The sequence below is a fragment of the Carassius carassius genome, unplaced genomic scaffold, assembly GCF_963082965.1.
Source record: "Carassius carassius unplaced genomic scaffold, fCarCar2.1 SCAFFOLD_118, whole genome shotgun sequence".
Lineage (NCBI taxonomy): Eukaryota > Metazoa > Chordata > Actinopteri > Cypriniformes > Cyprinidae > Carassius > Carassius carassius.
This window is the reverse complement of record NW_026775100.1, coordinates 21659-45000: the sequence shown is the minus strand read 5'-3', so window position 1 is coordinate 45000 and position 23342 is coordinate 21659. Positions and strand designations below refer to the sequence as shown.

The window sequence follows — 23342 nt, the reverse complement described above, 5'->3', positions numbered from 1 at the left end:
AACAGTGTCAAAAGCAGCAGAAAGGTCCAGTAAGATGAGTACTGAGGATTTTGAAGCTGCTCTTGCTAGTCACAGGGCTTCAGTAACCGAGAGCAGAGCAGTCTCAGTTGAGTGGCCACTTTTGAAGCCTGATTGGTTGCTGTCCAGGAGGTTGTTCTGTACAAGGAACATAGAAAGCTGGTTGAACACAGCTTGCTCAAGTGTCTTTGCAATGAATGGAAGAAGGGATACCGGTCTGTAGTTTTCAAGAAGCGCTGGATTTAGAAATGGTTTCTTGAGCAGTGGGCTTACCCGAGCCTGCTTGAATGCTGAGGGAAATGTTCCAGAGTGAAGAGAGGAGTTGATAACGTGAGTAAGCGAAGGTATGACTGAAGAAGAGATCGCTTGAAGGAGGTGAGTGGGGATCGGATCAAGTGGACAAGTAGTAGGATGATTGGACAGGAGAAGTTTGGAGACGTCCATCTCTGAGAGTGGGGAGAAGGAGGAGAAAGAGTGTGCGTCGGTCATTGTGAAGTTGTCCTCAGTCTGCGGTGTGGAGAATTGGTCACTGATGGATCTTGTCTTATTTGTGAAGAATACTGCAAAGTCGTCCGCTGTAAGAGTCGATGGAGGAGGTGGTGGCAGCGGATTAAGAAGAGAAGAGAAAGTCTTGAAGAGTGTCTGAGCGTCACAACAGCTGTTAATTTTGTTGTGGTAGTAGGATGTTTTAGCCGTGAAGACATTTGCAGACAAACACAACACACACACACATTAACCCAACAAACACACACACACACACATTAATTCAACTAACACAACACACACACACACACACAGATTAACACACACACACACATTAACCCAACAAACACAACACACACACACACACACATTAACCCAACTAACACAACACACACACACACACACATTAACCCAACAAACACAACACACACACACACACACACACACACATTAACCCAACAAACACACACACACACACACAACATTAACCCAACAAACACAAAACACACACCTTAACCCAACAAACACACACACACACATTAACCCAACAAACACACACACACACACACACACAGATTAGCAACACACACACACACATTAACCCAACAAACACACACACACACACACACAACATTAACCCAATGGTGTGTGTTATAGTATACAGTGTGTGTGTGTGTGTGTGTGTGTGTGTGTTATAGTATACAGTGTGCGAGTATGTGTGTGTGTGTTATAGTATACAGTGTGTGTGTCTGTGTGTTATAGTATACAGTGTGTGAGTGTGTTATAGTATACAGTGTGCGAGTGTGTGTGTGTTATAGTATACAGTGTGTGTGTAGTGTGTGTTATAGTATACAGAGTGTGTGTGTGTGTGTGTGTGTGTGTGTGTTATAGTATACAGTGTGTGTGTGTGTGTGTTATAGTATACAGTGTGCGAGTGTTTGTTATAGTATACAGTGTGTGCGTGTGTGTGTTATAGTATACAGTGTGTGTGTAGTGTGTGTTATAGTATACAGTGTGTGTGTAGTGTGTGTTATAGTTTACAGTGTGTGTGTAGTGTGTGTTATAGTATACAGTGTGTGTGTGTGTGTAGTGTGTGTTATAGTATACAGTGTGCGAGTGTGTGTGTGTTACAGTATACAGTGTGCGAGTGTTTGTGTTATAGTATACAGTGTGTGAGTGTGTGTGTTATAGTATACAGTGTGTGTGTAGTGTGTGTTATAGTATACAGTGTGTGTGTAGTGTGTGTTATAGTATACAGTGTACGAGTGTGTGTGTGTGTGTTACAGTATACAGTGTGCGAGTGTTTGTTATAGTATACAGTGTGTGAGTGTGTGTGTTATAGTATACAGTGTGTGTGTAGTGTGTGTTATAGTATACAGTGTGTGAGTGTGTGTGTTATAGTATACAGTGTGTGTGTAGTGTGTGTTATAGTATACAGTGTGTGAGTGTGTGTGTTATAGTATACAGTGTGTGAGTGTGTGTGTTATAGTTTACAGTGTGTGTGTAGTGTGTGTTATAGTATACAGTGTGTGAGTGTGTGTGTTATAGTATACAGTGTGTGTGTAGTGTGTGTTATAGTATACAGTGTGTGTAGTGTGTTATAGTATACAGTGTGCGAGTGTTTGTTATAGTATACAGTGTGCGAGTGCGAGTGTGTGTGTGTGTGTGTGTTACAGTTTACAGTGTGCGAGTGTTTGTTATAGTATACAGTGTGCGAGTGTGTGTGTGTGTGTGTGTGTGTGTGTGTTATAGTATACAGTGTGTGTGTAGTGTGTGTTATAGTATACAGTGTGTGTGTGTGTGTGTGTGTTATAGTATACAGTGTGTGTGTAGTGTGTGTTATAGTATACAGTGTGCGAGTGTGTGTGTTACAGTATACAGTGTGCGAGTGTTTGTTATAGTATACAGTGTGTGAGTGTGTGTGTTATAGTATACAGTGTGTGTGTAGTGTGTGTTATAGTATACAGTGTGTGTGTGTAGTGTGTTATAGTATACAGTGTGCGAGTGTTTGTTATAGTATACAGTGTGCGAGTGCGAGTGTGTGTGTGTGTGTGTTACAGTTTACAGTGTGCGAGTGTTTGTTATAGTATACAGTGTGCGAGTGTGTGTGTGTTATAGTATAGTGTGTGTGTAGTGTGTGTTATAGTATAGTGTGTGTGTGTTATAGTATAGTGTGTGTGTAGTGTGTGTTATAGTACAGTCGTGGCCAAAGTTTTGAGAATTACATAAATATTAGTTTTCAAAAGGTGTTCTGCTAAACTGCTTTTAGATCTTTGTTTCAGTTGTTTCTGTGATGTACTGAAATATAATTACAAGCACTTCATACGTTTCAAAGGCTTTTATCGACAATTACATGACATTTATGCAAAGAGTCAGTATTTGCAGTGTTGGCCCTTCTTTTTCAGGACCTCTGCAATTCGACTGGGCATGCTCTCAATCAACTTCTGGGCCAAATCCTGACTGATAGCAACCCATTCTTTCATAATCCCTTCTTGGAGTTTGTCAGAATTAGTGGGTTTTTGTTTGTCCACCCGCCTCTTGAGGATTGACAACAAGTTCTCAATGGGATTAAGATCTGGGGAGTTTCCAGGCCATGGACCCAAAATTTCAACATTCTGGTCCCCGAGCCACTTAGTTATCACTTTTGCCTTATGGCACGGTGCTCCATCGTGCTGGAAAATGCATTGTTCTTCACCAAACTGTTGCTGGATTGTTGGAAGAAGTTGCTGTTGGAGGGTGTTTTGGTACCGTTCTTTATTCATGTCTGAATGCCTGAAGCCTTCTTTACAAGAATTGAACCTCTTTCCTTGAAGTTCTTGATGATCCTATAAATTGTTTATTTAGGTGCAATTTTAGTAGCCAAAATATCCTTGCCTGTGAAGTAATTTTTATGCAACGCAATGATCAGAATCAGAATCAGAAAGAGCTTTATTGCCAAGTATGCTTGCACATAAAAGGAATTTGTTATAGTGACATAAGCTTCCAGTACACAGAGACAACAACACACAGACAAAAATAAAAATAAAAAATTAGGCAAATAAGTAAGTGTATAAACAATTGTGCTATAAATGATAATGGAATAGGATTGAGTAAGATGCAGGGATGTACTATGATGGAGGGGTAACAAATAAATAAGGATATTGCACATTTTTTGCATAAGCATAAGTGGGGAGCATTTAACTGTTCATGAGGTAGATTGCCTGGGGGAAGAAACTATTCTTGTGCCTTGCTGTTCTTGTATTTGCAGCTCTGAGGCGCCGGCCAAATGGCAAAAGTTCAAAGATGGGGTGACTTGGATGTGAGGGATCCAGAGTGATTTTCTGAGTCCTTTTCCTCACTCTGGATATATAGAGTTCTTGATGGGTGGGCAGGGGAGCACCAATAATCCTTTCAGCAGTCCGGACAGTTCTCTGTAGTCTTCTGATATCTGATTTTGTTGCTGAACCAAACCAGACAGTTATTGAAGTACACAGGACAGACTCAATGACGGCCGAGTAGAACTGTTTCAGCAGCTCCTGTGGCAGGTTTAACTTCCTCAGCTGGCGAAGGAAGTACAACCTCTGCTGGGCCTTTTTCACAATGGAGTCAATGTGATTGTCCCACTTCAGGTCCTGAGAGATGGTGGTTCCCAAGAATCTGAATGACTCCACTGCAGCCACAGTGCTGTTCATGATGGTGAGTGGGAAAAGTGCAGGGGGGTTTCTCCTAAAGTCCACGATCATCTCCACTGTTTTGAGCGTGTTCAGCTCCAGGTTGTTAAGACTGCACCAGACAGCCAGCTGCTCAACCTCTTGTCTGTAAGCAGACTCATCACCGTCCTGGATGAGGCCGATGACTGTAGTGTCGTCTGCAAACTTCAGGAGCTTGACAGAGGGGTCTTTAGAGGTGCAGTCGTTGGTGTACAGGGAGAAGAGCAGAGGGGAGAGAACACATCCCTGAGGGGCACCAGTGTTGGTGGAGCAGCTGTTTGACATGAATTTCCTCAGTCTCACTAACTGTTGCCTATCTGTCAGAAAGCTGGTAAATTCACTGACAGATAGAGCTAGGAACAGAGAGCTGGGTCAGTTTGGTCTGGAGGGTTGTTGGGATGATGGTGTTGAAAGCCGAACTAAAGTCCACAAACAGGATCCTCACATAAGTCCCTGTTTTGTCCAGATGTTGCAGGATGAAGTGCAATCCCATGTTGATTGCATCATCCACGGACCTGTTTGCTCGGTAAGCAAACTGCAGGGGGTCCAGTAAGGGTCCAGTGATGTCCTTCAGATAAGCCAGAACCAGTTTTTCAAACAACTTCATAATAATAATAATTAATTATAATAATAATTCATTACATTTATATAGCGCTTTTCTAGGCACTAAAAGCGCTTACATAGTCAGGGGGTATCTCCTCATCCACCACCAGTGTGCAGCATCCACCTAGATGATGCGACGGCAGCCATAGTGCGCCAGAACGCCCACCACACACCAGCTTACTGGTGGAGAGGAGAGAGTGATGAAGCCAATCAGCGGATATGGGGATTGTTAGGAGGCCATGATGGTCAGAGGCTAATGGGCGAATTTAGCCAGGATGCCGAGGTCACACCTCTACTCTTTTCGAAAGACATCCTGGGATTTTTAATGACCACAGAGAGTCAGGACCTCGGTTTAACGTCTCATCCGAAGGACGGTGCTTGTTGACAGTATAGTGTCCCCATCACTACACTGGGGCGCTAGGACCCACACAGACCACAGGGTGAGCACCCCCTGCTTGCCTCACTAGCACCTCTTCCAGCAGCAACCTTGTTTTCTCAGGAGGTCTCCCATCCAGGTACTGACCAGGCTCAGCCCTGCTTAGCTTCAGTGAGAAACCGGTCTTGGGCTCCAGGGTGATATGGCTGCCAGCGACGACAGACGTTAGAGCCACAGGTCTGTAGTCGTTAAGTCTGGTTATCTTGGGTTTCTTTGGAATGGGGATTATGGTGGAGCGTTTCGAAGCAGGAAGGCACTTCACACAACTCCAGGGATCTGTTGAAGATCTGTGAAAAGATGGGGGCCAGCTGGTCAGCACAGATTTTCAGACAGGCTGGAGTAATGCCATCTGGGCCTGGTGCTTTTCTTCTTTTGTTTTTCTTGAAGACCTGGGGCACATCATCTTCACAGATTTGAAGAGCAGGAGGTATGGAGAAGGGGATTGCAGGAGGTGTTAATGGTTGTGTAGGGAGATGGTCAGAGTGGGTGTTGGGGGTTTCAAATCTACAATAAAACTCATTCAGGTCGTTAGCAAGTCGTTGCTTAGCCTCAGTGCAAGGGGATGGTGTCTTGTAGTTTGTGATGGCTCTCAGTCCTCTCCAAATTGAAGTTGAGTCGTTGGAAGTAAACTGGTCTTCCAACTTTGTAGCGTAGGTCTTTTTAGCCACTCTAATCTCTTTGTTCAGTGTGTTCCTGGCCTGATTGTACAAGACCCTGTCCCCATTTCTGTAGGCATCCTCTTTGGCCTGACGAAGGTGTCTGAGTTTTACTGTAAACCATGGCTTATCATTGTTGAATGTTAAATAAGTCCTGGTAGGAATGCATATATCCTCACAGAAACTAATATAGGATGTTACAGTCTCTGTGAGTTCGTCCAGATCGGTGGTAGCAGCTTCAAAAACACTCCAATCAGTGATGTCAAAACAAGATTGTAAATCCTGCTCTGTTTCGCTGGTCCATCTCTTCACAGTCTTTACTACAGGTTTAGCAGATTTAAGTTTCTGCTTGTAGGTCGGTATAAGATGAACCAGACAGTGATCAGAACGTCCCAAAGCTGCTCGTGGAACAGAGTGATATGCATCCTTTATTGTTGTGTATAGTGATCCAATATATTACTGTCTCTGGTGGGACAGGTAACATGCTGTCTGTATTTTGGCAGTTCACGGGAGAGATTGGCTTTATTAAAGTCCCCAAGAATGATTAAAAGGGAGTCTGGGTGTTGTTGTTCTGTGTCTGTGATCTGATCAGCGAGTTTCTGTAAAGCTGAGCTCACCTGCGCTTGCGGAGGGATGTAAACACTCACCAGAATGAACGAATGAAACTCCCGCGGCGAATAGAACGGCTTGCAGTTGACAAACTGCATTTCTAGATCAGGACAGCACATCTTCTTTAACACAGTTACATCTGTACACCACCGTTCATTGATGTAAAAGCATGTCCCGCCGCCGCGCGATTTCCCCGAAGCTTCTGCTTCGCGGTCCGCTCTAAACAGCTGAAAGCCCGGCAGATGGAGTGCGCTGTCCGGTATGGCGTCATTCAGCCAGGTTTCCGTGAAACACAGAGCAGCAGAGTGAGAGATATCCTTATTTGTCCGAGAGAGCAGAAGGAGTTCGTCTGTTTTGTTGGGTAGAGAGCGGAGATTTACCAGATGGATGCTAGGCAACGGCGTTTGAAATCCGCGCTTCCTGAGTCTGACGAGCGCTCCCGCTCGCTTTCCCCGTCTGCGCATCCTGAAGCGCTTGATCAGCGCCGCTGCTCCTCCGATAACAATGTTCAGTAAAACGTCTGTATAATAGAAATCCGGAAAAACATCTTGTGGTGCGTTCTGCCGAATGTTCAACAGTTCATCCCTGGTGAAACTGATCGTGTTTGTTAAACAAAAAACAGGAAAAACGAACAAAAACAGTACAAACACTGGAGAGCCAAGCACTGAAGCAGCCATGTGCGGCGCCATCGAGTCAGATTTTGATGGCTGCACGCGTTTCTTTGCAGGTCACCATGGTTAACAATGGAAGAACAATGATTTCAAGCATCACCCTCCTTTTAACATGTCAAGTCTGCCATTCTAACCCAATCAGCCTGACAATGATCTCCAGCCTTGTGCTCGTCAACATTCTCACCTGAGTTAACAAGACGATTACTGAAATGATCTCAGCAGGTCCTTTAATGACAGCAATGAAATGCAGTGGAAAGGTTTTTTTGGATTAAGTTAGTCCTTCTTTGCCATGAAAATTATGCAATTCATCTGATCACTCTTCATACCGTGTGTGTGTGTGTGTTATAGTATACAGTGTGTGTGTGTGTGTGTGTGTGTGTGTGTTATAGTATACAGGGTGTGTGTGTGTGTGTGTTATAGTATACAGTGTGTGTGTGTGTGTGTGCGTTATAGTATACAGTGTGTGTGTGTGTGTGTTATAGTATACAGTGTGTGTGTGTGTGTGTGTTATAGTATACAGTGTGTGTGTGTGTGTGTGTTATAGTATACAGTGTGTGTGTGTGTTATAATATACAGTGTGTGTAGTGTGTGTTATAGTATACAGTGTGTGTTTGTGTTTGTTATAGTATACTGTGTGTGTGTGTGTGTGTGTGTGTGTGCGTTATAGTATACAGTGTGTGTGTGTGTGTGTGTGTGTTATAGTATACAGTGTGTATGTGTGTGTGTGTGTGTTAGTATACAGTGTGTGAGTGTTATAGTATACTGTGTGTGTGTGTGTGTGTGTTATAGTATAAAGTGTGTGTGTGTTATAGTATACAGTGTGTGTGTTATAGTATAAAGTGTGTGTGTGTGTGTGTGTGTGTGTGTTATAGTATACAGTGTGTGTGTGTGTTATAGTATACAGTGTTTGAGTGTGTGTGTGTTATAGTATACTGTGTGTGTGTTATAGTATACTGTGTGTGTGTGTGTTATAGTATACAGTGTGTGTGTGTGTGTGTGTGTGTGCGTTATAGTATACAGTGTGTGTGTGTGTGTGTGTGTGTGTGCGTTATAGTATACAGTGTGTATGTGTGTGTGTGTTATAGTATACAGTGTGTATGTGTGTGTGTGTGTGTTATAGTAAACAGTGTGTGAGTGTTATAGTATACTGTGTGTGTGTGTGTGTGTTATAGTATACAGTGTGTGTATGTGTGTGTGTGTGTTATAGTATACAGTGTGTGTGTGTTATAGTATACTGTGTGTGTGTGTGTGTTATAGTATACAGTGTGTGTGTGTGTATGTGTTATAGTATACAGTGTGTGTGTGTGTGTGTTATAGTATACAGTGTGTGTGTGTGTGTGTGTGTGTTATAGTATACAGTGTGTGTGTGTGTGTGTGTGTGTGTGTGTTATAGTATACAGTGTGTGTGTGTGTGTGTGTGTGTGTGTTATAGTATACAGTGTGTGTGTGTGTGTGTGTGTGTGTGTGTGTGTGTGTAGTGTGTGTTATAGTATACAGTGTGTGTAGTGTGTGTTATAGTATACAGTGTGTGTGTGTGTGTGTGTGTGTGTAGTGTGTGTTATAGTACACAGTGTGTGTTTGTGTGTGTGTGTGTGTGTGTGTGTGTGTGTTATAGTATACAGTCTGTGTGTGTGTGTGTGTGTTTGTTATAGTATACAGTGTGTGTGTGTATATGTGTGTGTGTTATAGTATAGTGTGTGTGTGTGTGTGTGTGATAGTATACAGTGTTTGTGTGTGTGTGTGTGTTATAGTATACAGTGTGTGTGTGTGTTATAGTATACAGTGTGTGTGTGTGTGTGTTATAGTATACAGTGTGTGTGTGTGTGTGTGTGTGTGTGTGTGTTATAGTATAAAGTGTTTGAGTGTGTGTGTTATAGTATACTGTGTGTGTGTGTGTTATAGTATAAAGTGTGTGTGTGTTATAGTATACAGTGTGTGTGTGTTATAGTATAAAGTGTGTGTGTGTGTGTGTGTGTGTTATAGTATACAGTGTGTGTGTGTGTTATAGTATACAGTGTTTGAGTGTGTGTGTGTTATAGTATACTGTGTGTGTGTGTGTTATAGTATACAGTGTGTGTGTGTGTGTGTGTGTGTGTTATAGTATAAAGTGTGTGTGTTATAGTATACAGTGTGTGTGTTATAGCATAAAGTGTGTGTGTGTGTGTGTGTGTTATAGTATACAGTGTGTGTGTGTGTTATAGTATACAGTGTTTGAGTGTGTGTGTGTTATAGTATACTGTGTGTGTGTTATAGTATACTGTGTGTGTGTGTGTTATAGTATACAGTGTGTGTGTGTGTGTGTGTGTGCGTTATAGTATACAGTGTGTGTGTGTGTGTGTGTGTGCGTTATAGTATACAGTGTGTATGTGTGTGTGTGTGTGTGTGTTATAGTATACAGTGTGTATGTGTGTGTGTGTGTTATAGTAAACAGTGTGTGAGTGTTATAGTATACTGTGTGTGTGTGTGTGTGTGTTATAGTATACAGTGTGTGTATGTGTGTGTGTGTGTTATAGTATACAGTGTGTGTGTGTTATAGTATACTGTGTGTGTGTGTGTGTGTTATAGTATACAGTGTGTGTGTGTGTGTGTGTGTTATAGTATACAGTGTGTGTGTGTGTGTGTGTTATAGTATACAGTGTGTGTGTGTGTTATAGTATACTGTGTGTGTGTGTGTGTGTGTGTGTGTTATAGTATACAGTGTGTGTGTGTGTGTGTGTTATAGTATACAGTGTGTGTGTGTGTGTGTGTGTGTGTGTGTGTGTTATAGTATACAGTGTGTGTGTGTGTGTGTGTGTGTGTGTGTGTGTTATAGTATACAGTGTGTGTAGTGTGTGTTATAGTATACAGTGTGTGTGTGTGTGTGTGTAGTGTGTGTTATAGTATACAGTGTGTGTGTGTGTGTGTGTGTGTGTGTTATAGTATACAGTCTGTGTGTGTGTTTGTTATAGTATACAGTGTGTGTGTGTGTGTTATAGTATACAGTGTGTGTGTGTGTGTTATAGTACACAGTGTGTGTGTGTGTTTGTTATAGTATACAGTGTGTGTGTGTGTGTTATAGTATACAGTGTGCGTTATAGTATATAGTGTGTGTGTGTATATGTGTGTGTTATAGTATAGTGTGTGTGTGTGTGTGTGTGTGTGTGTGTGATAGTATACAGTGTTTGTGTGTGTGTGTGTGTGTGTGTGTTATAGTATACAGTGTGTGTGTGTGTGTGTGTGTGTGTGTGTTATAGTATACAGTGTGTATGTGTGTGTGTGTGTGTGTTATAGTATACAGTGTTTGAGTGTGTGTGTTATAGTATACTGTGTGTGTGTGTGTGTGTTATAGTATAAAGTGTGTGTGTGTTATAGTATACAGTGTGTGTGTGTTATAGTATAAAGTGTGTGTGTGTGTGTGTTATAGTATACAGTGTGTGTGTGTGTTATAGTATACAGTGTTTGAGTGTGTGTGTGTTATAGTATACTGTGTGTGTGTGTGTGTGTTATAGTATACAGTGTGTGTGTGTGTGTGTGTGTGTGTTATAGTATAAAGTGTGTGTGTGTGTGTGTGTGTAATAGTATAGTGTGTGTGTGTGTGTGTTTATTATAGTATACAGTGTGTGTGTGTGTGTTATAGTATACAGTGTGTATGTGTGTGTGAGTGTGTTATAGTATATAGTGTTTGAGTGTGTGTGTTATAGTATACTGTGTGTGTGTGTGTTATAGTATAAAGTGTGTGTGTGTGTGTGTGTTATAGTATACAGTGTGTGTGTGTTATAGTATAAAGTGTGTGTGTGTGTGTGTGTGTTATAGTATACAGTGTGTGTGTGTGCGTGTTATAGTATACAGTGTTTGAGTGTTATAGTATAAAGTGTGTGTGTGTGTGTTATAGTATACAGTGTGTGTGTGTGTTATAGTATACAGTGTGTGTGTGTGTGTGTTATAGTATACAGTGTGTGTGTGTTATAGTATAAAGTGTGTGTGTGTGTTATAGTATACAGTGTGTGTGTGTGTGTGTGTGTGTTATAGTATACAGTGTGTGTGTGTGTGTGTGTTATAGTATACAGTGTGTGTGTGTGTGTGTTATAGTATAAAGTGTGTGTGTGTGTGTGTGTGTTACAGTATACAGTGTGTGTGTGTGTGTGTTACAGTATACAGTGTGTGTGTGTGTGTGTGTGTGTTACAGTATACAGTGTGTGTGTGTGTGTGTGTGTGTGTTATAGTATACAGGGTGTGTGTGTGTGTTATAGTATACAGTGTGTGTGTGTTATAGTATAAAGTGTGTTTGTGTGTGTTGTAGTATAGTGTGTGTGTGTTATAGTATACAGTGTGTGTGTGTGTTTGTTATAGTATACAGTGTGTGTGTGTGTGTGTGTGTTATAGTATACAGTGTGTGTGTGTGTGTGTTATAGTATAGTGTGTTTGTGTATGTGTGTGTGTGTGTTATAGTATACAGTGTGTGTGTGTGTGTGTGTGTTATAGTATACAGTGTGTGTGTGTGTGTGTGTTATAGTACACAGTGTGTGTGTGTGTGTGTGTGTTATAGTATACAGTGTGTGTGTGTGTGTGTGTGTGTGTTATAGTATACAGTGTGTGTGTGTGTGTGTGTTATAGTATACAGTGTGTGTGTGTGTGTGTGTGTGTGTGTGTTATAGTATACAGTGTGTGTGTGTGTGTGTTATAGTATACAGTGTGTGTGTGTGTGTTATAGTATACAGTGTGTGTGTGTGTGTTATAGTATACAGTGTGTGTGTGTGTGTGTGTGTGTGTTATAGTATACAGTGTGTGTGTGTGTGTGTTATAGTATACAGTGTGTGTGTGTGTGTGTGTGTTATAGTATACAGTGTGTGTGTGTGTGTGTTATAGTATACAGTGTGTGTGTGTGTGTGTGTGTTATAGTATACAGTGTGTGTGTGTGTGTGTGTGTGTGTGTGTGTGTGTGTTATAGTATACAGTGTTTGAGTGTGTGTGTGTTATATTATACAGTGTGTGTGTGTTATAGTATACAGTGTGTGTGTGTGTGTGTGTGTGTGTTATAGTATACAGTGTATGTGTGTTATAGTATACAGTGTGTGTGTGTGTTATAGTATACAGTGTGTGTGTGTGTGTGTGTGTGTGTGTGTGTGTGTGTGTGTGTGTGGTATACAGTGTATGTGTGTTATAGTATACAGTGTATGTGTGTTATAGTATACAGTGTGTGTGTGTGTGTGTGTGTGTGTGTGTTATAGTATACAGTGTGTGTGTGTTATAGTATAAAGTGTGTGTGTGTGTGTGTTATAGTATACAGTGTGTGTGTGTGTGTGTTATAGTATACAGTGTTTGAGTGTGTGTGTGTGTGTGTTATAGTATACAGTGTGTGTGTGTTATAGTATAAAGTGTGTGTGTGTGTTATAGTATAAAGTGTGTGTGTGTGTTATAGTATACAGTGTTTGAGTGTGTGTGTGTGTGTGTGTGTGTGTGTTATAGTATACAGTGTGTGTGTTACAGTATACAGTGTGTGTGTGTGTGTGTGTGTTATAGTATACAGTGTATGTGTGTGTGTTATAGTATACAGTGTTTGTGTGTGTGTGTTATAGTATAAAGTGTGTGTGTTACAGTATACAGTGTGTGTGTGTGTGTGTGTGTGTGTGTGTGTGTTATAGTATACAGGGTGTGTGTGTGTGTTATAGTATACAGTGTGTGTGTGTGTGTGTGTGTGTGTTATAGTATACAGTGTGTGTGTGTGTGTGTGTGTGTGTGTGAGTTATAGTATACAGTGTGTGTGTGTGTGTGTGTGTGTTATAGTATACAGTGTGTGTGTGTGTGTTATAGTATACAGTGTGTGTGTGTGTGTGTGTGTGTGTGTGTGTGTGTGTGTGTTATAGTATACAGTGTGTGTGTGTGTGTGTGTTATAGTATACAGTGTGTGTGTGTGTGTGTGTTATAGTATAAAGTGTGTGTGTGTGTGTGTGTTATAGTATACAGTGTGTGTGTGTGTGTGTGTGTGTGTGTGTGTTACAGTATACAGTGTGTGTGTGTGTGTGTGTGTGTGTGTGTTACAGTATACAGTGTGTGTGTTATAGTATACAGTGTGTGTGTGTGTTATAGTATACAGTGTGTGTGTGTGTGTGTGTGTTATAGTATACAGTGTGTGTGTGTGTGTGTGTGTGTGTGTGAGTTATAGTATACAGTGTGTGTGTGTGTGTGTGTGTGTGAGTTATAGTATTCAGTGTGTGTGTGTGTGTGTTTGTTATAGTATACAGTCTGTGTGTGTGTGTGTGTGTTATAGTATACAGTATGTGTGTGTGTGTGTGTGTGTGTTATAGTATACAGTGTGTATACTATACTGTGTGTGTGTGTGTGTGTGTGTGTGTGTGTAGTGTGTGTTATAGTATACAGTGTGTGTAGTGTGTGTTATAGTATACAGTGTGTGTGTGTGTGTGTAGTGTGTGTTATAGTATACAGTGTGTGTTTGTGTGTGTGTGTGTGTGTGTGTTTGTTATAGTATACAGTGTGTGTGTGTGTGTTATAGTATACAGTGTGCGCGTGTGTGTGTGTGTTATAGTATAAAGTGTGTTTGTGTGTGTTGTAGTATAGTGTGTGTGTGTTATAGTATACAGTGTGTGTGTGTGTGTTTGTTATAGTATACAGTGTGTGTGTGTGTGTGTTATAGTATACAGTGTGTGTGTGTGTGTATTATAGTATACAGTGTGTATGTGTATGTGTTATAGTATACAGTGTGTGTGTGTGTGTGTGTGTGTGTGTTATAGTATACAGTGTGTGTGTGTGTGTGTGTGTGTTATAGTATACAGTGTGTGTGTGTGTGTGTGTGTGTTATAGTATACAGTGTGTGTGTGTGTGTGTGTTATAGTATACAGTGTGTGTATTATAGTATACAGTGTGTGTGTGTTATAGTATACAGTGTGTGTGTGTGTGTTATAGTATACAGTGTGTGTGTGTGTGTGTGTTATAGTATACAGTGTGTGTGTGTGTGTGTGTGTGTGTTATAGTATACTGTGTGTGTGTTATAGTATAAAGTGTGTGTGTGTGTGTGTTATAGTATACAGTGTGTGTGTGTGTTATAGTATACAGTGTTTGAGTGTGTGTGTGTGTGTGTGTTATAGTATACAGTGTATGTGTGTTATAGTATACAGTGTGTGTGTGTTATAGTATACAGTGTGTGTGTGTTATAGTATACAGTGTGTGTGTGTGTGTGTGTGTGTGTGTGTGTGTGTTATAGTATACAGTGTGTGTGTGTTATAGTATACAGTGTGTGTGTGTGTGTGTGTGTTATGGTATACAGTGTATGTGTGTTATAGTATACAGTGTATTTGTGTTATAGTATACTGTGTGTGTGTGTGTGTGTGTGTTATAGTATAAAGTGTGTGTGTGTGTTATAGTATACAGTGTGTGTGTGTGTTATAGTATACAGTGTTTGAGTGTGTGTGTGTGTGTTATAGTATACAGTGTGTGTGTGCTATAGTATAAAGTGTGTGTGTGTGTGTTATAGTATACAGTGAGTGTGTGTGTGTGTGTTATAGTATACAGTGTGTGTGTTACAGTATACAGTGTGTGTGTGTGTTATAGTATACAGTGTATGTGTGTGTTATAGTATACAGGGTGTGTGTGTGTGTGTGTGTGTGTATGTTATAGTATACAGTGTGTGTGTGTGTGTGTGTGTTATAGTATACAGTGTGTGTGTGTGTGTGTGTGTGTTATAGTATACAGTGTGTGTGTGTGTGTGTTATAGTATACAGTGTGTGTGTGTGTGTGTGTGTGTTATAGTATACAGTGTGTGTGTGTGTGTGTTATAGTATACAGTGTGTGTGTGTGTGTGTGTGTGTGTGTGTGTGTTACAGTATACAGTGTGTGTGTGTGTGTGTGTGTGTGTGTGTTACAGTATACAGTGTGTGTGTGTGTGTGTGTGTTACAGTATACAGTGTGTGTGTGTGTGTGTGTGTTATAGTATACAGTGTGTGTGTGTGTGTTATAGTATACAGTGTGTGTGTGTGTGTGTGTTATAGTATACAGTGTGTGTGTGTGTGTGTGTGTGTGTGAGTTATAGTATACAGTGTGTGTGTGTGTGTGTGTGTGTGTTTGTTATAGTATACAGTCTGTGTGTGTGTGTGTGTGTGTGTGTTATAGTATACAGTGTGTGTGTGTGTGTGTGTTATAGTATACAGTGTGTGTGTGTGTGTGTGTGTGTTATAGTATACAGTGTGTGTGTGTGTGTGTGTGTTATAGTATACAGTGTGTGTGTGTGTGTGTGTGTGTGTTATAGTATACAGTGTGTGTGTGTGTGTGTGTGTGTGTGTGTTATAGTATACAGTGTGTGTGTGTGTGTGTGTGTGTGTATGTTATAGTATACAGTGTGTGTGTGTGTGTGTGTGTGTGTGTGTGTGTGTGTATGTTATAGTATACAGTGTGTGTGTGTGTGTGTGTGTGTGTGTGTGTTATAGTATACAGGGTGAGTGTGTGTGTGTGTGTGTGTGTGTGTATGTTATAGTATACAGTGTGTGTGTGTGTGTGTGTGTTATAGTATACAGTGTGTGTGTGTGTGTGTGTGTGTGTGTGTGTCATAGTATACAGTGTGTGTGTGTGTGTGTGTGTTATAGTATACAGTGTGTGTGTGTGTGTGTGTGTGTGTGTGTGTGTGTGTGTTATAGTATACAGTGTGTGTGTGTGTGTGTGTGTTATAGTATACAGTGTGTGTGTGTGTGTGTGTTATAGTATACAGTGTGTGTGTGTGTGTGTGTGTGTGTGTGTTATAGTATACAGTGTGTGTGTGTGTGTGTGTGTGTGTGTGTGTGTGTGTGTGTGTGTGTGTGTGTGTGTGTGTGTGTGTGTGTGTGTTCTTCTGCACAATCTGACTTTGCTGCAGTCTGGAATTGAACTACATTGTTCGGGAGGCAGACACACTCTTGCAGTTTAAATCTAGATTAAAGACCCATTTCTTTAACCTGGCATACACATAACATACTAATATGCTTTTATTATCCAAATCCGTTAAAGGATTTTTAGGCTGCATTAATTAGGTAAACCGGAACCGGAAACACTTCCCATAACACCCTATGTACTTGCTACATCATTAGAAGAATGGCATCTACGCTAATATTTGTCTGTTTCTCTCTTGTTCCGAGGTCACCGTGGCCACCAGATCCAGTCTGTGTCCAGATCAGAGGGTCACTGCAGTCACCCGGATCCAGTACGTATCCAGACCAGATGCTGGATCAGCACCTAGAAAGGACCTCTACATCCCTGAAAGACAGCGGAGACCAGGACAACTAGAGCCCCAGATACAGATCCCCTGTAAAGACCTTGTCTCAGAGGAGCACCAGGACAAGACCACAGGAAACAGATGATTCTTCTGCACAATCTGACTTTTCTGCAGCCTGGAATTGAACTACTGGTTTCGTCTGGTCAGAGGAGAACTGGCCCCCCAACTGAGCCTGGTTTCTCCCAAGGTTTTTTTCTCCATTCTGTCACCGATGGAGTTTCGGTTCCTTGCCGCTGTCGCCTCTGGCTTGCTTAGTTGGGGACACTTCATCTACAGTGATATCGTTGACTTGATTGCAAATAAATGCACAGACACTATTTAACTGAACAGAGATGACATCACTGAATCCAATGATGAACTGCCTTTAACTATCATTTTTTCATTATTGACACTGTTTTCCTAATGAATGTTGTTCAGTTGCTTTGACGCAATGTATTTTGTTTAAAGCGCTATATAAAGGTGACTTTTGACTTTGTGTTGTAGTATAAAGTGTGTGTGTGTGTGTTGTAGTATACAGTGTGTGTGTGTGTGTGTGTGTTATAGTATACAGTGTGTGTGTGTGTGTGTGTGTTATAGTATACAGTGCGTGTGTGTGTGTGTAGTGTGTGTTATAGTATACAGTGTGTGTGTGTGTGCAGTGTGTGTTATAGTATACAGTGTGTGTGTGTGTGTGTGTGTGTGTGTTATAGTATACAGTGTGTGTGTGTGTGTGTGTGTTATAGTATACAGTGTGTGTGTGTAGTGTGTGTTATAGTATACAGTGTGTGTGTGTGTAGTGTGTGTTATAGTATACAGTGTGTGTGTGTGTGTGTGTGTTATAGTATACAGTGTGTGTGTGTGTGTGTGTTATAGTATACAGTGTGTGTGTGTGTGTGTGTGTTATAGTATACAGTGTGTGTGTGTGTTATAGTATACTAGAGTTGTTCCGATTCCGATACTAGTATCGGAAATATCTCCGATACCACAACAAATTCTGGCATCGGCATCGGCGAGTACATGAACCCATATACCGATCCGATACCATTTTCAAGACCTAGTTATGAACGCTAGCTTTGCCTAACCGCTGCACGGTTCTTCTTCGCTGCTCAGAATGCATTGCAAACACAGGACGTTGTGCTGTGTTGCCACAAGCAACCCCTGTGTAGAGCAGCGAAGAAGAAATGAAAACGCGTTAGCAGCACTGATCTATATATGACTGGATCGCTCATCGCGTTCTAAACTGCCAACAGACAGTGAAGCCGCTTCTATATTATAGATCAGTGGTTAGCAGTATGTCCGCTGTTTAGCAGTATTTCAGACTGGACCAACCAGACAGTAAAACGGCGACTAGGGACCAAGACGGTGCTGAAAATTTTAAAATGTGATGATACCAGCGTCTCTGTAGAATTGGTAGTAAGCAAAGTCTACATCTCTGTGGGAGACGGGCGCAGATGCACGGGAGCTCGCTGTTTTGTGGCTTCTGCCGTGTGTCACTATATGAGGACATGAACGCATAAACCGTCACTTCATGAGAATTTAACGTTTCATTTGAGAAAACTGTCATATCATAAACACAGACACTCAAAGATCTTCATGGCGAGTAAATTAAAAATATATTAAGCTACTGTTGTAGCCTACAGTAGATTTAGCTACGTCTCTATGTAGTAATAATACATCTCTATTAATAATAATAATTATGCCTAGACGGTTGCTTGTTTTTTACTTGTTTTGTTGTAAGATGTAGATTATCTGATTAATATAGAATTTTTTATATTCCTAGACTTCTTTGTTGCAGTTTTTTATACACCAATATTGTAAAAATAAAATACTAAAATACCTTTTTTAGTTTGCGGTGTTAGATTTTTGGCTGCATTTGAAGTTCTTTTTCGCTTAAGAAATTAAATAATATTACTGTCAAATTCATGTCAGATAATAAAAATACTGTAATAACCGTAGTTATTATATTAACTATAATACAGTAGTTAACCATGTATTTGTTCATGTTTTATCAAGGGATAAGTCTGGAGCACACCATAAAATAATTCTAGAAATTTACACAGGGCTAGTAGTATATACAGCTGTATATACAGATACACACCCAGGTATCGGATCAGTACTCGGTATCGGCCGATACCCTGAGCCCAGGTATCGGAATCGGTATCGGGAAGAGAAAAAGGGTATCAGAACATCTCTAGTATACAGTGTGTGTGTGTGTGTGTGTGTGTTATAGTATACAGTGTGTGTGTGTGTGTGTGTGTGTGTTATAGTATACAGTGTGTGTGTGTAGTGTGTGTTATAGTATACAGTGTGTGTGTGTGTGTTATAGTATACAGTGTGTGTGTGAGTGTGTGTGTGTGTTATAGTATACAGTGTGTGTGTGTGTGTGTGTGTGTGTGTGTGTTATAGTATACAGTGTGTGTGTGTGTGTGTGTGTGTTATAGTATACAGTGTGTGTGTGTGTGTGTGTGTGTGTGTGTGTGTTATAGTATACAGTGTGTGTGTGTGTGTGTGTTATAGTATACAGTGTGTGTGTGTGTGTGTGTGTGTGTGTTATAGTATACAGTGTGTGTGTGTGTGTGTTATAGTATACAGTGTGTGTGTGTGTGTGTGTGTGTGTGTTATAGTATACAGTGTGTGTGTGTGTGTGTGTGTGTTATAGTATACAGTGTGTGTGTGTGTGTGTGTGTGTGTGTTATAGTATACAGTGTGAGTGTGTGTTATAGTATACAGTGTGTGTGTGTTATAGTATACAGTGTGTGTGTGTGTGTGTGTTATAGTATACAGCAGGGGTCTCCAACCTTTTTGTGAGTGAGGGCTCCCTGAAGGGATAAAATAGTCTTGAGGGCTACTTGTTTGATATAGGCACACACACACGCACACACACACACACACAGAGAGTTTCAAGTTTTGAAAAATACAACAACAAACAGTAATATTGTTAAATATTATGACTATTGAATATATAATTACCGTATATAACCGAATATAAGACAAGTTTTTTTGTCCTAAAAATAAGGCTTTTTTGTCCTAAAAAATGGGGGGTCGTCTTATATTCGCGATATAGACAAAATCACGGGGGGAAAGGGAGAAAGAACAACGGCATAAATATGAAATAGTGACTGAATGATATACTTTACATACTTGCATGTAAAATTAGAAAAGCAACATAATATCTGTGTTTAACTAAATTAAAACGCTGCTCCTCTGCCGCGCGATACGCAGAGAGAACAAGAGAGGTGCGCGCACAAGACGCAAAGCGAGAGAGAGAGAGAGAGAGACAGAGATGTGCGCGCGCGCGAGACGAAGAGCGAGCGAGAGAGAGAGAGAGAGGTGCGCGCACGAGACGCAGAGAGAGAGAGATAGAGAGACGTGCAGATTCTAAATATTTTCAATTATTGAATTATTTTATTATGTTTTACTGGTATATGAAATGTCACCAATAGTTATTTTCTAATTTTATGCCATTATCATTAAAAAAAAAAAAAAAAAAATGAAAGATTACAATTCAGGATATTTATAGAACGTGCTCTGCGGGCGACTCAGAGACTCCACACGGGCTACCAGGTGCCCACGGGCACCATGTTGGAGACCACTGGTATACAGTGTGTGTGTGTGTGTTATAGTAAACAGTGTGTGTGTGTGTGTAGTGTGTGTTATAGTATACAGTGTGTGTGTGTGTGTAGTGTGTGTTATAGTATACAGTGTGTGTGTGTGTGTGTAGTGTGTGTTATAGTATACAGTGTGTGTGTGTGTGTGTGTAGTGTGTGTTATAGTATACAGTGTGTGTGTGTGTGTAGTGTGTGTTATAGTATACAGTGTGTGTGTGTGTGTGTGTAGTGTGTGTTATAGTATACAGTGTGTGTGTGTGTGTGTAGTGTGTGTTATAGTATACAGTGTGTGTGTGTGTGTGTAGTGTGTGTTATAGTATACAGTGTGTGTGTGTGTGTGTGTGTAGTGTGTGTGTGTGTAGTGTGTGTTATAGTATACAGTGTGTGTGTGTGTGTGTGTGTTATAGTATACAGTGTGTGTGTGTGTAGTGTGTGTTATAGTAAACAGTGTGTGTGTGTGTAGTGTGTGTTATAGTATACAGTGTGTGTGTGTGTGTGTGTGTGTGTGTGTGTGTTATAGTATACAGTGTGTGTGTGTGTGTGTGTGTGTGTTATAGTATACAGTGTGTGTGTGTGTGTGTGTGTTATAGTATACAGTGTGTGTGTGTGTGTAGTGTGTGTGTGTGTGTGTTATAGTATACAGAGTGTGTGTGTGTTGTAGTATACTGTGTGTGTGTGTGTGTGTGTATGTTATAGTATACAGTGTGTGTGTGTGTGTGTGTGTGTGTGTGTGTATGTTATAGTATACAGTGTGTGTGTGTGTTATAGTATACAGTGTGTGTGTGTAGTGTGTGTGTGTGTTATAGTATACAGTGTGTGTGTTATAGTATACAGTGTGTGTGTGTGTGTGTTATAGTATACAGTGTGTGTGTTATAGTATACAGTGTGTGTGTGTTATAGTATACAGTGTGTGTGTGTTATAGTATACAGTGTGTGTGTGTGTTATAGTATACAGTGTGTGTGTGTGTGTTATAGTATACAGTGTGTGTGTGTGTGTTACAGTATACTGTGTGTAGTGTGTGTTATAGTATACAGTGTGTGTGTGTGTGTGTTATAGTATACAGTGTGTGTAGTGTGTGTTATAGTATACAGTGTGTGTGTGTTATAGTATACAGTGTGTGTGTGTGTGTGTGTTATAGTATACTGTGTGTGTGTGTGTGTGTGTTATAGTATACAGTGTGTGTTATAGTATACAGTGTGTGTGTTATAGTATACAGTGTGTGTTTGTGTTTGTTATAGTATACTGTGTGTGTGTGTGTGTGTGTTATAGTATACAGTGTGTGTGTGTGTGTGTTATAGTATACAGTGTGTGTGTTATAGTATACAGTGTGTGTGTTATAGTATACAGTGTGTGTGTGTGTGTGTTATAGTATACTGTGTGTGTGTGTGTGTTATAGTATACAGTGTGTGTGTGTGTGTGTGTTATAGTATACAGTGTGTGTGTGTGTGTTATAGTATACAGTGTGTGTGTGTGTGTTATAGTATACAGTGTGTGTGTGTGTGTTATAGTATACAGTGTGTGTGTGTGTGTGTGTGTTATAGTATACAGTGTGTGTGTGTTATAGTATACAGTGTGTGTGTGTGTGTTATAGTATACAGTGTGTGTGTGTGTGTTATAGTATACTGTGTGTGTGTGTTATAGTATACAGTGTGTGTGTGTGTGTTATAGTATAGTGTGTGTGTGTGTTATAGTATACTGTGTGTGTGTGTGTGTGTGTGTGTTATAGTATACAGTGTGTGTGTGTGTGTTATAGTATACAGTGTGTGTGTGTGTGTGTTATAGTATACAGTGTGTGTAGTGTGTGTTATAGTATACAGTGTGTGTGTGTGTGTTATAGTATACAGTGTGTGTGTGTGTTATAGTATACAGTGTGTGTGTGTGTAGTGTGTGTGTGTGTTATAGTATACAGTGTGTGTGTGTGTGTTATAGTATACTGTGTGTGTGTTATAGTATACAGTGTGTGTGTGTGTGTTATAGTATACAGTGTGTGTAGTGTGTGTTATAGTATACAGTGTGTGTGTGTGTGTGTGTGTGTGTTATAGTATACAGTGTGTGTAGTGTGTGTTATAGTATACAGTGTGTGTGTGTGTGTGTGTGTGTGTTACAGTATACAGTGTGTGTGTGTGTTATAGTATACAGTGTGTGTAGTGTGTGTTATAGTATACAGTGTGTGTAGTGTGTGTTATAGTATACAGTGTGTGTGTGTGTGTTATAGTATACAGTGTGTGTGTGTTATAGTATACAGTGTGTGTAGTGTGTTATAGTATACAGTGTGTGTGTGTGTGTGTGTGTATGTATGTGTGTGTATGTGTGTGTATGTGCGTTTATGTATGTGTGTGTGTGTGTGTGTGTGTGTATGCGTGTGTGTGTGTATGTATGTGTGTGTGTGTGTGTGTGTGTGTGTGTGAGAGAGACAGGAGCTCCTCACCCTCCAGAGCCACAGGAATAGCTTCTATCTGGATCTTGGTTGGTTTCTTCCATCCCAGCAGATCGCAGGCTTCACAGAGTACCTCAGTGACGCCCTAAACACACACACACAGTTACACGTGATTAGGTATGGAAATGTTTAGTTTCTTGTCCCACCTGGAGTGTTGTGTGTGTGTGTGTGTGTGTGTGTTATTGAGCAGTTATTCGCTGTTTGTCCTGCAGGCGGCGCTCGCGTGAATACACTCTTCAGTCGCGCGTTTATTAGCGATATAACCTGTGGATATAACACATAACTCTAACGTTAAAAGCCTGGTTGATTCAGAATTATATCGCCATCAGTGCAATAATAACGCGCTTTGTGAAAGAGTCGGTCTAATGAATAATTTCTCTTAGAGGTGTGAACCGAATCACGCGTGTTTCTCACCAGATCTCTGAAGCTTTTGTGTGTCTCTTCAGTGTTTGTGTCGTCTTGTGTCTCGTTGTCTGTCGTGTTGCTGTCGTCTTCTGGCGTCTGTGAGTTCTTTTTCTCTTCTGTCTTCTGTGTGTTATTCTCCTTTTCAACTGTTTTTGTGTTTTTCTTCTCTTTATCCACAGACGCTTCTCTCTGATCCGCCATGTTTGCAGCGCGTCACCCACGTGCTGCTGAAGCACCGCCCACAGCCGGAAGTTACGCAAGCACGCTGTCTGCACGAGCGAATCTGAATACATTAGGCTTGTTTGAGATGCACTCTGTTTTTATCATAGACAGTAAAAGGATGCACCTTGCCTCGCCTGAAATGTAGGCGAGAGCAGGCGGCTGCAGTAAGGGGAGGGGTCAAAAAAGACCTTTGAAGTCGGACACTTCCTGAATCTCTTTTTATTTTTTTCTCTTTCAGAAACAAACATACATAAATACTTAACACCAATTAGAACAAAAACAAAAAAGGG

At 40.7% G+C, this 23342-nt stretch overlaps 1 protein-coding gene across 1 annotated transcript in view; it reads right to left on the bottom strand.

Annotated features, from left to right (window-relative positions):
* ddx47 (DEAD (Asp-Glu-Ala-Asp) box polypeptide 47) overlaps positions 1 to 23081 on the bottom strand; it is a 40619-nt gene extending 17538 nt beyond the window's left edge. The window contains exons 1-2 of the mRNA XM_059547280.1: positions 22840 to 23081; positions 22417 to 22510 (exon numbers count right to left, since the gene is read on the bottom strand). Of these exons, the coding sequence (XP_059403263.1) occupies positions 22417 to 22510; positions 22840 to 23031 (286 nt within the window). The 5' untranslated portion in view covers positions 23032 to 23081. The remainder of the gene's footprint in view (positions 1 to 22416; positions 22511 to 22839) is intronic.
* Positions 23082 to 23342: the final 261 nt, after the last annotated feature.